The sequence below is a fragment of the Phycodurus eques genome, chromosome 16, assembly GCF_024500275.1.
Source record: "Phycodurus eques isolate BA_2022a chromosome 16, UOR_Pequ_1.1, whole genome shotgun sequence".
Lineage (NCBI taxonomy): Eukaryota > Metazoa > Chordata > Actinopteri > Syngnathiformes > Syngnathidae > Phycodurus > Phycodurus eques.
Window position 1 is genome coordinate 23645131 of NC_084540.1, and position 14471 is coordinate 23659601.

Here is a 14471-nt window from a genome sequence, read left to right on the forward strand (position 1 = left end):
AAGTATCGATCCTTCTTCACAGAAATACTCAAGTAAAAGTAAAAAGTACGGTGCATTTAAAGTACTCTGACAAGTACAGTTTATGGAAAATGTTACTTGAGTCAATGTAACAGAGGAAATGGAGCGCGTTACTACTCACCTCTGCCTACGTCAATGCTAAGCTAGGAGGTCAAAGTCGTCAGCGAGAAAACCAAAAGACCAACCTATTTATGGTAGTAGTAGTCGTAGTAGTACAGTAACCCGTCTATTTATTCGCCTCATTTAAGACCGCTAGCTTAATGCTAATGAAAAAACACAACTTGTAACTCTAGTCTTTTTTTTAGTTTTAGGGTAAATTTTATCTGGGAGCTGCAAGAAAGAGCTTGAAACGTTTTTCTTGGAACAATTCTTGACTCTTTACTAAAGTTGTGACTCGAGTCGAGTTGAGCTCACTGCCGCCTCGAGGCGCTCGTATCTCAAATCGTTGCTCACAAGCCAAAGCACGAAACAACAGCTCACATGTCGAAAACTCATATGTCGGCTCGTAAGGCACCACTGTTCGCGTTGTTCGGCTCTAGGAAGTCTATATATATATATATATATGTATATATATACACATATATTTTTTTCCCCCCTCCCCCTCATCGATGTGCTCTGTGCTCCTCCCGTGCTGTCTGCCTCCTCCCACAATCCTTTGCGCTGCCCTAGACTTGCCAGTCATTGTCGCGACGAACGAGCGAGCGGCGGAAAACTAAAGAGGAAATTTGTTGTTGTTTTTGCGTTGTTTTTGAGCAGCAAAACGATGAAGGAGACGGCGGCCAAGCGGCGCGACAGAGCGGGAGGCCGAGACCGAGACTCCAAGGCCGACAAGCCCAAGGAGGCCCCCGGCGCCGAGCCACAGGACGTCGACATGCCGGAGGCGGAGGCTACCAGCTCGGTCAAGCCGCCCAAGGAGCTCGACAGCCTGACCCTGGAAGGTAGGACGAGCCGTCAACCACCTCCGGAGCCGGGACGCTGCCACCGAGGCCCGCCGCCCGCCGCGAGTAGCCTTTAGCCTCGTTAGCGTCCTTCTTAGCATCGGCGGTAGCGCATGACGTCACTCTGCTAACTGTTTATATCGGTTGCAAAACAGAAACACTCTTCAATCAACTTCAAACAAGACCCTCAAGACGATTAGTGTCAAGTCGAAAAAAAGTGGTCGTTTTCCTTTGTATAGAACCAGTGTTGCCCCAATCTGTTGAGGCATGGCACATAGTTGAAATGAAAACAACGTCAAGGCACAGCACCGAGCATTATAAGTTTGTAAACTGACTTAATGATGATCTCGTTTCAATGTACTCACAATTGTACAATTGCAGGAATTGAACAAAAACACGCAGAGCGCTTCTCATTTGGGTCGCTCACGGGTGATGCCAGAGGAGGGCCACACCCAGGACTGGTCGCCAGCTCATCGCAGGGCACATACAGGCAATCGGGCGTTCGGCAATTTAGAGACTTCAATGAAGCCAACAAGTTTGGGCAAATTCGTCGGCTGTGACATCCCAATTTTTGGACCATTCACGTAAAGTTGAATATTTTGAGGGTCCGACCGATCAAGATTTTTTTCAGGCTGATGCTGATATTTGGCAGAATAAATGTCTAATAACCGATATCGTTAATGAATCAAATAACTTCTATTTTGGTCCCTTAACGGTTTGACAGTTTTACAATAATTTGTAGACTTTACACCGATCTGATCGGCTTTTTCGGTGTCGGTCGATAATTATCACTTTATGCTGATCGGCTTTGTCATAATTCGCCGATCCGATCAATGGTTTAATTGATCGGCTCTGCAAAAGACATTTACTCCGCGTCGCCGTCGTATACAGTGTACTGTTGCTAGCTATAACTAGCTTTTAGATTCAAATATACAGTGGGTACGGAAAGAATCCAGACTCCCTTAAATTTTGTACTCTTTGTTATATTGCAGCCCTTTGCTAAAATCATTTAAGTTCATTTTTTTTGCTCCTTAATGTACACACAGCACCCCATATTGACAGAAGAAAAACGGAATCATTGAAATTTTTCGCAGATTTGTTAAAAAGGAAAAACTAAAATATCACACAGCCATAAGTTTGCAGACCTGTTGCTCAGTGTTTAGCAGAAGCCCCCTTTTGAGCTAATACAGCCATGGTTCTTTTTGGGAATGACGTTTTTCACACCTGGATTTGGGGATCCTCTGCCATTCCTCCTGGCAGATCCTCTCCAGTTCTGTCAAGTTGGATGGTGAACGTTGGTGGACAGCCATTTTCAGGTCTCTCCAGAGATGCTCGATTGGGTATAAGTCAGGGTTCTGGATGGGCCATTCAAGAACAGTTACTAAGTTGTTCTGAAGCCACTCCTTTGTTATTTTAGCTATGTGCTTAGGGTCATTGTCTTGTTGGCAGGTGAACCTTCGGCCCAGTCTGAGGTCCCGAGCACTCCGGAGAAGGTTTTCGTCCGGGATATCCCCGTACTTGGCCGCATTCGTCTTTCCTTCGATTGCAACCGGTCCCCCTGTCCCTGCAGCTGAAAAACACGCCCACAGCATGATGCTGCCGCCACCGTGCTTCACTGTTGGAACTGTATTGGACAGGTGATGAGCAGTGCCTGGTGTTCTCCACACATACCGCTTAGAATTAATGCCGAAAAGTTCTTATTTCTCACCATCTTGGAGCCCTTCAGGTGTTTTTTAGCAAACTCCATGCGGGCTTTCGTGCGTCTTGCACTGAGGAGAGGCTTCCGTCGGGCCGTTCTGCCATAAAGCCCCGACTGGTGGAGGGCTGCAGTGATGGTTGACTTTCTTGAACTTTCGCCCATCTCCTGACTGCATCTCTGGAGCTCAGCCGGAGTGATCTTTGGGTTCTTCTTTAGCTCTCTCACCAAGGCTCTTCTCCCCCGATGGCTCTGTTTGGCCAGATGGCCAGCTCTACGAAGGGTTGTGGTCGTCCCAAACGTCTTCCATTTAAGGATTATGGAGGCCACCGTGCTCTTAGGAACCTTCAGTGCAGCAGATTTGTTTTCGTAACCTTGGGCAGATCTGTGCCTTGCCACAATTCTGTCTCCGAGCTCTTCAGGCAGTTCCTTTGACCTCATGATTCTCATTTGCTCTGACGTGCACTGTGAGCTGTAAGGTCTTCTATAGACAGGGGTGTGGCCTTCCTAATCAAGTCCAATCAGTATAATCACACACAGCTGAACTCCAACGAAAGTGTAGAACCATCTCAAGGATGATCAGAAGAAATGGACAGCACCCGAGTTCAATATATGCGTGTCACAGCAAAGGGTCTGAATACTTATGACTGTGTGATATTTCAGTATTTCTTTTTTAACAAATCTGTGAAAAATTTCAACGATTCCGTTTTTTTCTGTCAATATGGGGTGCTGTGTGTACATTAATGAGGAATAAAACGAACTTAAATTATTTTAGCGAATGGCTGCAATATAAGAGAGTGAAACATTTAAGGGGGTCTGAATACTTTCCGTACCCACTGTATATATTTGAATCCAAAAGCTAGTTTATTTGTAGCCTTGTCGCTTGTCTTTTGGCTTACTGCTGTAAATATCTGACAGTCAATAGTTTTTTATTTTTATTTTATTTTATTTTTTTTTTTTTTTTTATAAAACATGTCAGCTGCGTCGGCCAGGCAACACGTAATGCCTGAATCAGACTGCAAGACAAATTAGGTCTTTCACGATTGCGCTGTCAGACTATTGCCATAAAATCTTTGCATCCCGTCTTTTACGATCACTGGGCTTTATCTTGTCAACTCAAACGTGACCGGATACACTCGTTACCATGGCGACAACCTCGCGACACGTGTATTATAAGAACAAAATGGGGAAAAACGTGTGGTGGTGGTCACCGTTGCCTAGCAAGCTAGTGCTAGCACTAACTGTTGTAAGCGAACATGCAGGCGTTCTGTCGAATCAAGCTCTAAGGTTTTGGTGTGTGTGAAGTAATTTAATTACAATAAAGTCATTTAATTAGAGTAACCCATTATTGTAATGTTGGTTTGACCTGACTGATGAGAATACATGACCTGACTAGAGCAGTAATTTCCAACCTTACAATTGGAAAATCTCACAGCACACTAACAAACAAAAATGTCACAAAAAGTAGATGCACAGTAATTACTGTATGTACTTCCTGCCATCTAGGAGAAGAGCATTTATTTGTTCTGTCTGTCACTCGGCCTCACTGGCATAAATAGAGGAACAAAGATGCATTATTTCTTGTAAATGAATGGCAGTTAATTAAAATTTGATAACGTCCCACGGCACACCTGAAGATCACTCGTGGCACACTGGTTGGGAATCGCTGGACTAGGCAATACTTTGAAGATACTCCGTATACAGTACACAAGTGTATATATAGTAAATTAATAAGTCATTTAAATAGACACTTTGCTCCATCATCGGATCGGTGATCGTTTTTTTTAAACTCGCTGATCGGCCCCAAAAATCCTGATTGTCTAAAACCTAGTAATTTGTCCCTTAGTATTTGTTTAACTTCACAACAGAGAGAAAAATCTGCAATTATTAGCCGTTTTTTTAAATGTTTTAATTTATTTATTCACCCCCCCGATTTTTCAAAAAATGTTTGAATCTCATTATCTTTGTCTTTTGTTGTAATGTTAAAAAAACAAAAAAACCAAGTAGTCAGCCAGAAAGTAGTCAAGTTTTGTTGTTTTAAAAAGGGCAAACATCTGCCGATTAAATGGGTCGGCCGATGAATCGGTCGGGCCCTAAAAATGTTCCGCCGTTGCAGCGGTTGCGAATGACTGTATTAAACATTGTGTATGCATTGTTGTTTTTGGAACGACCAATCTGTACAGGTTAGTTTCCTTTACTTGGAAATGTATCGATTTAGTCTATTAATCAATGTGATTATTAATGATCCCAACTGAATCAGACATCAAGGAGCACGTGAAGCAGATCGAGAAGGCGGTGTCGGGCAAGGAGCCTCGCTTCGTGCTGCGAGCGCTGCGAGCGTTGCCGTCCACCAGCCGCCGCCTCAACACGCTGGTGCTGCACAAAACCATCAGCGGCTTCTTCACCAACAACGCCGCCACCAGAGACTTCCTGCTCGCCTTCCTGGACGAGGTGTGTGCCCGCACCGTCACGTTCGGTCACGTCCGATCGCGTCCGGGCTCGGCGGGGTTGCAAAACCTGCGGAAAGTTTCCGGTACATTTCCGTGGGAAGTAAGATGGGGGATTTTTCGAAGGTGTCCTATTCATGCATAAATATACATATTTTGTTTTATCATTAGCAGACATTTATGAAAAAAGAATACATTTGAAACGCATGATGTATTTGTAAGTAGAACTTCATCAAGTTTGACACATTTTTTTGAACATTCAATTCTTTCCCATTTCAAAATGAACAAAAATGCCCGCACCCAAAAATCCCAACAAAGTCCCATCGAAAATGTGAAATAGAAAAAGTCCGTCTCACTTCCAAAAAGTCAAGATTTAGAAAGTGGAAGCGTTTGATTTATATAGCACACTGTAGATGAAAAATGTTCTTGTTGTGGTCAAACTTACGCTCAAATATTAAAGTTCCCTTAGGTTCCAAACTTCAGTTTGGTCAATCCGTGCTTTATTTCCTTGAATTGCCATGGAAAGTTTGCGACGTTGCGCATCCGGCCACCCTACGCATCCCGCGTGCTGACGTGTGCGTGCGCGTGTGTGCGCAGCCCATGGACCTGGTGGACGGGGACGTGCCGTTCCGTCCCAGGACGGGGAAGGCGGCCGGCAACCCTCTGCTCCCGGAGGTGGAGGCATACCTGCAGCTGCTTCTGGTGGTGCACCTGACCAACAACAAGAGGTTCAGCGAGGTCATTATTTGCTTTTTTTTTTACAGCTCGGCCCTCGACGTGAGCCGCCGTCTCCTTTTCCACGCCATCCGGCGTTAAACGTCTAAAACATATACGGTGATTAGCGAGGTGACAATCTTTGTGGACTTTATAAAAACAAAACGTCTCTGATGTCCTCCGTAAACAAATAACTTAAAGAAATAATTGATGCCCGAAGGTCATGACTTCCTCTGCTGCTCTTCTCACCAATAATCTTCCATTTGCGCTATTTCACTTTTCAGTATTTCACTTTTTACAGCAATTGACGTCGTTTGAAGCAGGTCGTGACCGGTAAGGATTTTTTAATGCCGATTTCCATATTTGACAGAATATTCCGATAACCGATTAATTTAAAAAATATACAATGAAGAAAATAACTTGTTTTTGTGTTTGTTAACACAATCACGATATGAATTAGAGGCAGAACATTTGACAGTTTTACAATACTTTGCCCTTTTGTATTTGTTTCACTTTATAACAGAGAGAAAAATGCAACAAACAGATGTTTTCGTTTGTTTGCTTGATTCTCATTATCTTTGTCTCATGTTGTAATGTGTAAAAAAAAACAAAAAAAACAAAGTTTTGCCAAGGGCTAATATTGACCCATAAAATCGTCTGGCCCATTCATCGGTTGGGCCCTAGTTTAAAACGTCACGGTCATTTTGACGCGTCCACTTGGAGACGCTGTCGGAATTTTGGCCCGTACCACCTTATTGGTGGATATTTTGAACTCAAACTCGTCAGCCAATCAGAGAAGTGCTTCCCCAAATAGCAGACGACACGAAAGATTCGAGGAGAAATTCTGAATTTATACTGTTTGACTCTAATTTCTTGGACCAGATTTTCTATAGGTGAAAAACCCCCACAATTTCTCCAGAAACCGTCGTCCCATTTTCCAGATTCTTGCTGCGTTGTGCTCGGGTCGGAGTGTCCCGACAGCATTTTGACGTCGCTAACTCGAGCCATTCGGCAACGATGAACCATGGCGATGGCAGTCGCTGCGTTTGCCAACATTCGTCATTCCCGACTGCCCAATCGCTACAAAGGGATTTTTAGGGGACGTTTTAGGAACTATCTAAGAGGCCCACCAGTTGAAGTGGCCATTCAGCATTTTGACATAATGTGGAAATCATGTCGCGTGTCGAGCGACGCGACCAATCAAGAGTGTCAACTTGTATCACGTGATCTTCAGCAGCCAAAATCCTCGTGTGGCTTTGCTTCAGGCTCAGAAGGTTTCTGACGACCTGCTGCAGAAGATGGCCTCCAAGAACCGCCGGGCTCTGGACCTGGTGGCCGCCAAGTGCTATTACTACCACGCACGTGTCTACGAGTTCCTCAACCAGCTGGACAGCATCCGCAGGTACGCCCGCGCGCCCCTTGTCCTCTCGTCCGCCGTGACTCAGACGCGGTCCCGGTTCCTTCGTCAGCTTCCTGCACACGCGCCTGCGCACGGCGACGCTGCGTCACGACGCCGACGGCCAGGCGGTTCTCCTCAACCTCCTGCTGAGGAATTACCTCAACTTCAACCTCTACGATCAGGCCGAGAAGCTCGTGTCCAAGTCGGTCTTCCCAGAACTCGCCAACAACAACGAGTGGGCCCGATACCTCTACTACACCGGTACTACACGCACATTAAAACGCCCAAATATTCAACCAAACCATATGAAAACACAACAGAGACAAAGGGAACCTGCAGTCGGCTAGAGCACAGTAAAAAGTGGGTGTCCAGGATTAAAGGCCAAGAACAAGAGCCTGTTTTGAGTAACCTCCGTGAGAAGAAAAGGAGCGGCAGACCATCTTCAGCGTTTAATCCTGGGAATAGTGCTCGAGTCTTGTTCTTGGCCTTTGATCCTGGACACCCCTTTTTTGACTGCTCGAGCCTCTTGCGACTTCTCCGTGCACATTTTGCAACCTTTTGAAAATGTTTAGCGGTGCTTCGGTTCCCCTTCCAAAGCGAGAAATTCAATCGCAGCTCTCGGCTTGTGACGGGTTTTTTCCAAAATGGCTGACAGGAAGAGGTCAGACTTAAAATAAACCTTCAAACAAGTATTTCAACTACAAACCATGACAATTTCAGAAAGAAATAATTCTTAGTAGGTTGTATTAAATCGGGCTAATTCCTTTTTGACTGCACCTGTAGATAAGCATATAAACAGTGCATACAACAATGCTCGCAGCCATAGAATCGCTCTGCTCTTGTCTAGTAGTTGGGAACCTCTTTTTGCTCTTCCCTCATTGAGCCAAAGAGTATCGTGCGCTGTGACCAAATAAACACCAAACCGAGCAAAAGAAAGAGTAGACGGAAAGAAGTTTGATTCTCTTTAGCCGTAGAACGTGCGTTGGGTTCACCAAATACAGAAGTTTCTCCCCAAGAAGCGGAGAAAGGGATTTTTTTGTGTGAAAAGAAGTGTGTCGAGCAGAACATTGAGGTGAATATGTTTTGCTCGAGTGAGCCACCTCTAACATTTGAACAGTGGTTTCCTTCGACAACATTGAGGAATGGCAAAATATTCCATTTGCCGATAGGTAGACGGGCCGTGAGCCACTTCTGTTGTTGAGTGGCGTTTAACACGGCGCCTGTCCCCGTTGTCCTTTATGCAAGATCTCCGTCGTACTCGGTCACGCTCACGACACGACCGAGACGCGTACATCTACGTCGTGCGTGCGACTTCGACCTGTGGCCTTTTTCTCCTTCGTCGTCTTTCACTTGTACTCAAAATCTGGGCTCGTCTAAAACGTGCTGTGTCGCAGGTCGCATCAAAGCCATCCAGCTGGAATATTCCGAGGCTCGCCGGACTTTAACCAACGCGCTGAGGAAAGCCCCCCAACACACCGCCGTGGGGTTCAAGCAGACGGTGGGCGCGCACGCGCACACGCCCGCGTAAGGAGTCGAAACGCTAATGTGTTTGTTTGCTGTTTGCGTGCAGGTGCACAAGCTGCTGATTGTGGTGGAGTTGTTGCTGGGAGAAATTCCCGACAGGCTTCAGTTCAGGCAGCCGTCGCTCAAGAGGTCACTCATGCCCTACTTCCTGCTCACTCAGGGTCAGTGATGACGTGCTGTCATCGTCATGATCTTCTTTTTCCATCCATCCAACCAGACAACACGTCCTCTAATTGTTTCCATCTACACAAGATGTTTGCTTTGTACTTTTTACTGCCTGCTCCAGAACTGCCAGGAAATAGCATTAGCATTAGCGCGTGCTACTTGACGTACGGTTATTATTACGCAGGGGTTGCACAAGTACTCGCAGTCTGTACTTAAGTACAAGCACAGGTAGTGGTGGAAAATTCAAAGTAGCCATTCGGCTCCTTTACTCAAGTAAAGGTACAAAGGTGAACTTAATTGAAGTACCGAATCGTCTGTTTTCAAAAGTAAAAGTGATCAGAAAAGTCAACATTCAACCCCCTAAAATCGACATGAATACTGTCTGTCTATATCTATTATCTATTCTGTATTTGTACTTGGTTACTTGCCACCGCTGTCCACGACGTGAGGCTCGTGTGTCGCTAACACTGGCTGTCCAAACATTTTCCTTCGAGGGCCGCGTACAGAAAAATCCAAATCCGTCAAGCAATTCTATTTGTTATTTTGAGGAGCTGCTCCATCACAGCTTTCTGTGAAAGGTGTTGTGATTTTTCATGATTTTGCGGTGGCCCGCAGCCCTGTACCTCACGGGAATAGGTCTGGCCCTGTCCTGTCAGCAGAACACAACAAGAACTACATTTGAATAAGCTGACGATGCTTAAAGCGGTATTTACTTGACGATCGTGTGTATGTTCAAAAATCGGGCCTGGAGACAGAGCAGAAAGTGGAGGAAAGCGTTTTTATCTTCATGCCCGAGGCATCGTAACGACAAAAGTTGGTGCTCTTGTAGTGAAAAAGGGATTTATTATTATTAGTAGGCCGAGTAGTTGTCAGGGGCGTCGCAGCCGCCTCCCCCAAACCACACGCATACCCAACAGTGTCGCACGCCGCAGCGGGTTGTCTTTTGTATATGCCGCGGGCCGCAAACGGGCCCCTGGCCGTAGTTTGGACGCCGCCGCGCTAGCACAACAGACTGTGTTGCAATCGGCGTTAAATGCTTGACGCGTTTGTGTGTGCGTCCGTAGCGGTGAGAACGGGCAACCTGTCCAAGTTCAACCAAGCCTTGGAGCAGTTTGGCGAGAAGTTCCAGACGGACGGCACGTACACGCTCATCATCCGCCTCAGACACAACGTCATCAAGACAGGTGAGCCCATCGCGGCGCGGCCGGCGCGGCGCGGCACGGGAAGTAACCGCCTTGCGTGTGTTCAGGCGTGCGTATGATCAGCCTGTCGTACTCGCGCATCTCGCTGGCCGACATCGCTCTCAAGCTGCAGCTGGACAGTCCCGAGGACGCGGAGTTCATCGTGGCCAAGGTAGCGCACGCACGCACGCACGCACGCACGCAGGAGGCCGACGTGACCGCCGCGTGTCCGCGCAGGCCATCCGAGACGGCGTGATCGAGGCGAGCATCAACCACGAGAAAGGCTTCGTCCGGTCCAAGGAGACCATGGACATCTACGGCACCCGAGAACCTCAGCTGGCCTTTCACCAGAGGATCTCCTTCTGCCTCGACATTCACAACATGTCTGTCAAGGTCAGCGCGCGCACGCGCACACAATCAATGTTTAGCATCAATGGTGGTGTTAACTGTGCGCCTTGTTGTGTGCAGGCCATGAGGTTTCCGCCGAAAGCTTACAACAAGGACTTGGAGTCGGCCGAGGTAATAGCGCGCACACGCGCTCGACACTTACGGACACGCACGCCTCGAACCGACCCACATCGCCGCGCGAGTCCACTTCCGTTGCATTAGGGTTTAAATGTTCCGAAATCTATTCAGCAAGAAGTAAAAACACACCAATAAGTAACAGTCAATTTGGACAATTTTGAAATATTTTTGATGCCATGTCAAAATATGTCGTACGTCACATCACATTTTTTAAGCAGTAAAACATCTGAAAATAATAAATTCCGCCTACCTTATTCGTATTTATGGAGTGGCAAAGTACAGAAATGTGGAAACACTGGAAAGGTCAAGTGCATGTCAACTGAAATTGTTTCCTCCTAAAAAATGCACAATAACTTACTCGTTCATATGGAATATGAAAGTTCAAATGTGACGACCACTCTGTATTGAAAAAGTAACGTGCATGTGTACTTATTTACTCCTTATGGTTACAGTTATTACTTCTTGTGAAGTAGCATGTTTGCGGCACCGCGAGACAAGCCAGTAGCGCTACTTCCTTCGTCAAAGCCCCTTGCTTCATTTATTGCATCTCGCTATATTGCTAAAAATGATATATAAATCTCAAAATAAATGTCGCTCCCTCCCTGTGCGCAGCCGTCGAGGGGGCTCGAGTCGTTCGAAATGAAATGCCAAGTGGTAGTTACGCACGCGGGGGTCAGTCGCTCTTTCTGTCGACCTCGATGACTCCAAAATGGCCGTCTTGACTCCGTGTACAGTTCCGTTTTTGTCTTGGAATTGCGTATCGTGGTTGGAGTTTCTTTTGCCCGTTTCCGTGTTCCGCATTTACAGGCAAATCCGAAATGAGCCCAAACGTCAGATTTCAACGTAGAAGTCGCTTGCTTCACGCTGCCGCCGCAGTCGCCGGTTGCTCGAGCAGCCATTTTGTTTGGCTACCGTCCGTACGGCACCGACCGCACGCACGCACGGCGCCTCGCGGTGGCCAAGGGGCGAATCGATTCAGCAGATTAGCCGAATCGTTATTGAATCGCGGGAAGAGAAATTGTAGTGTATTGCCGAATGGATATTTTTACCCACCCCGAGTCACAACCGGCATGTACATGAATGCATGCAGTGTTTTATAGCCTGTGCATTCAAAGTAGACTTTTGATTTTGACTTTAGAGATCTGCATGATAAATGTTCTCAAAATTAGATCATTTTACTCAATGTGGCTTTCCAACCTGATATTTCTTGTAATGTCATTCGGTAAATCAAATAACAGTATTGTATATTTAGCAATTTAGGGCCAAGACATCGTATTGAAAAAATCAAAACTGAAATTTCAAAAAAGCTCTCAATAGCTGTCTCAAACCTATTCCAAGAGTTTTTCTGGTGGCTTGTGTTTATTTTGGCTGAGACGCACAAGTTCCTGAGAAAATATCCAGAATGTTCCTGAGAGGTGACCATCTGTGTGTGTCTTTTGGCAAACCACAGACAAACAACCACACTTCTGTTCTGTTCTGTTCACTTCTCTCATTGGTCACGGAAATACAATCAAGAAGAAGGCTAATAAAAACAACAAAATTATTACGTTGCATTTGTACAATATACAAAGTCCAGCGGTCCCGCCATGCTACCCCCCCAAAAATGTAGCTATATTTTTTGGCCCACCCCACCGATTAGCATCCGATCGGGACATTCGGGCTCCGCTTAGCTTCCGACTCCCGCCACCGCTGGCCGATTAGCTTCCGATCGGGTCCGGCAAAAATAGCAGAGGACCAATGTTTTATAGTGCCGGTATTAAAAAAGAAAAAACATACGCGACAGCGCTCCAATTGTGTTTTAAAGGCCAGAACAAAAAAAGCTGACGGGCAGCCAATGACTGCCTGTCTGCCAGCAAGTTACCGAAATGCCTTTGAGTTTAGTGCGCCGGGAGGGTTCCGCGCGAGAAGCAAGTGGCAAAGTGTTCCCGAGGTGCTGCAGCCCGCACTCCGCTTCGTCACGGAGGAACAAGAGGCCGTTCGGAGCGATTCGCTACAACTCGCTCTTAGCGGTGTGCTAATCGGTTTGCTCCGAGCGTTAGCATACATAAGCACACGTTCGCGTGGGTTAGCATTAGCAGACCAAGCCGGAAATCAGGGAGTTGGAGAAGAATCCGAATCCGTCGCTTAACATCCGAGCGGAGCGAAATGTCGTGACTCCGCCCGTAACGGCGGCAGCCCAAATGCAGTCAAATCCAAGAATACTGCTTACTAAAAGCTTCGATCGTGTACAAGCCAACTCTAAATATAAATACCTTAATATCGTCATGGGGGAAATAAATAGAGCACCCTCGTTTCTTTAGCTTCTGTCTGGTATAACTAAAAGTGCATTTGTTTGGACAAATGTAATGACGACAAGGAAAATAGCTCCGAGGGTGGGCAACGCCTCCTTTCGAGCCTCCACGCTGAGCGCGTGCGTGTTAAAGGGAGGATGACATCACTGTCCGCCAATCACAGTGTGCCACGACAGTGACACGTGTGTCTGTGCGTGTGTTCAGGAGCGTCGCGAGCGTGAGCAGCAGGATCTGGAGTTCGCCAAAGAAATGGCCGAAGATGACGACGACAGCTTCCCCTGAGCCCCTCCCTCCCTTGTCTGATGTTTATTACCCACAATGCCACTCTTGTCTGGTTCTTTTATTGTGTGAACAAATAAAGATGGCGAGCTTGTAAGTGGTGTTCATGATTTACTTGACTCTATTCTCTCATCATGAAAGGCATTTGTAGGTTTTTAGGGAGTTTGGAACGATGACTCCGAATCGTTCATCGTTCCCGACCGACTCTTGAATCACTAGCTAGCCGGCTTTATATAGTGGGCCGAGCTAGTTCCCTAAAATGTCCCCTAAAAATCTTATGGTTTTGTTTACAGATAGTTCCGTGTTCAAATGCCGCCAAAAGCATGCCGCTCGCCCTGATGTGCGCAAGCCAGAGGTCAAGGTGCACTGTGTTTGTTTACGGAGCCGCTGACTTGGTCTGCTCTGTGTGGGAACTTGTTGGATTCTGTACTGCGCTGGAAAAATCCGAAACCGAACGCGAGCTCTCTTTTTCGAGCTGTCGGCGACCCGCCGGTGGAGATCAGACGATTCGAAGCTGCCCGCGCTCGCCGCATCTCGAGGGCGCGACAAAACGGCTTTTTAAATTCCGGCTTCCTATCGAATGTGGAACCGGATTTCAAATCTTCCTCCTTACTTCGAGAGCAGCGCCTCGTCGGCCGAACGAAACGTGTCGCTCGCGGATCTCCTTCCGAAGACTTGGCAAAAAAAATGTTAGGAAGTAGAACCTTTTGCAAGCGGTCTTGATGTTTGAACATTTTCGGATACCCGCAACTACATCCTTCCTACCCACAATTATCATCTCGGATATCCACGTCGTCATTTTGTCTCCGACAAATGAGGTCACTTTTGCCATTTACGTTTCAGCGGGTTCGACATTACAGATATCTACAACTCGGATCCGCCAGTGAATTACGGATATCTGGGACGGAATTGTAGTTATCTGATTGTGACCCGTCCGAATTCCAGTTCAAGGCCCCTTTTCAGCCATACAATCCGGAGTGTAACTCGTCCGAATCAAATTGTAAGATATCTGAAACTGGAGTTCGAGAGATTTCCATTTCCGTAGCAGATGTCCGTAATTCAACAGCGGATACCGCCAGCCGAATAGTAGATCTCTGGAGCTCGACGGTTACGCTGCCGCAGGCCGAGACTGCCTCGGGATCTCCCTTATCGAGCTCTCCTTCCTCCTCCTCATCATCATCATCATCCCTCTCGTCGTCTGTTCCGAATCGCTCCCTTCCGTTTGTTGTCGCGTTTATCCGCTCGTCGAGGCCGAGGACGGCGGTGCCGGGAGCGGACCGCCGCCGCCGCCGCC

General features: G+C 46.8%; 1 protein-coding gene across 1 annotated transcript; it reads left to right on the forward strand.

Annotated features, from left to right (window-relative positions):
* The first annotated feature begins 665 nt into the window (after positions 1-665).
* Positions 666-13274, forward strand: psmd3 (proteasome 26S subunit, non-ATPase 3). Its single transcript, XM_061700639.1, has 12 exons — positions 666-956; positions 4913-5103; positions 5697-5837; positions 7079-7215; positions 7283-7473; positions 8607-8710; positions 8783-8897; positions 9966-10085; positions 10151-10254; positions 10320-10475; positions 10551-10601; positions 13103-13274. The coding sequence occupies exons 1-12, from the start codon at positions 782-784 to the stop codon at positions 13178-13180; spliced, it is 1563 nt and encodes a 520-aa protein (XP_061556623.1). The 5' UTR covers positions 666-781; the 3' UTR covers positions 13181-13274.
* Positions 13275-14471: the final 1197 nt, after the last annotated feature.

Bases quoted from the DNA above. Each gene is read 5' to 3' on its own strand.
- psmd3 (XM_061700639.1), top strand. From the start codon at position 782: ATGAAGGAGACGGCGGCCAAGCGGCGCGACAGAGCGGGAGGCCGAGAC. The intron at 5,838-7,078 runs GTCATTATTTGC...GCTTTGCTTCAG, and splicing joins ACAACAAGAGGTTCAGCGAG to GCTCAGAAGGTTTCTGACGA. The intron at 10,476-10,550 runs GTCAGCGCGCGC...TGTTGTGTGCAG, and splicing joins TTCACAACATGTCTGTCAAG to GCCATGAGGTTTCCGCCGAA.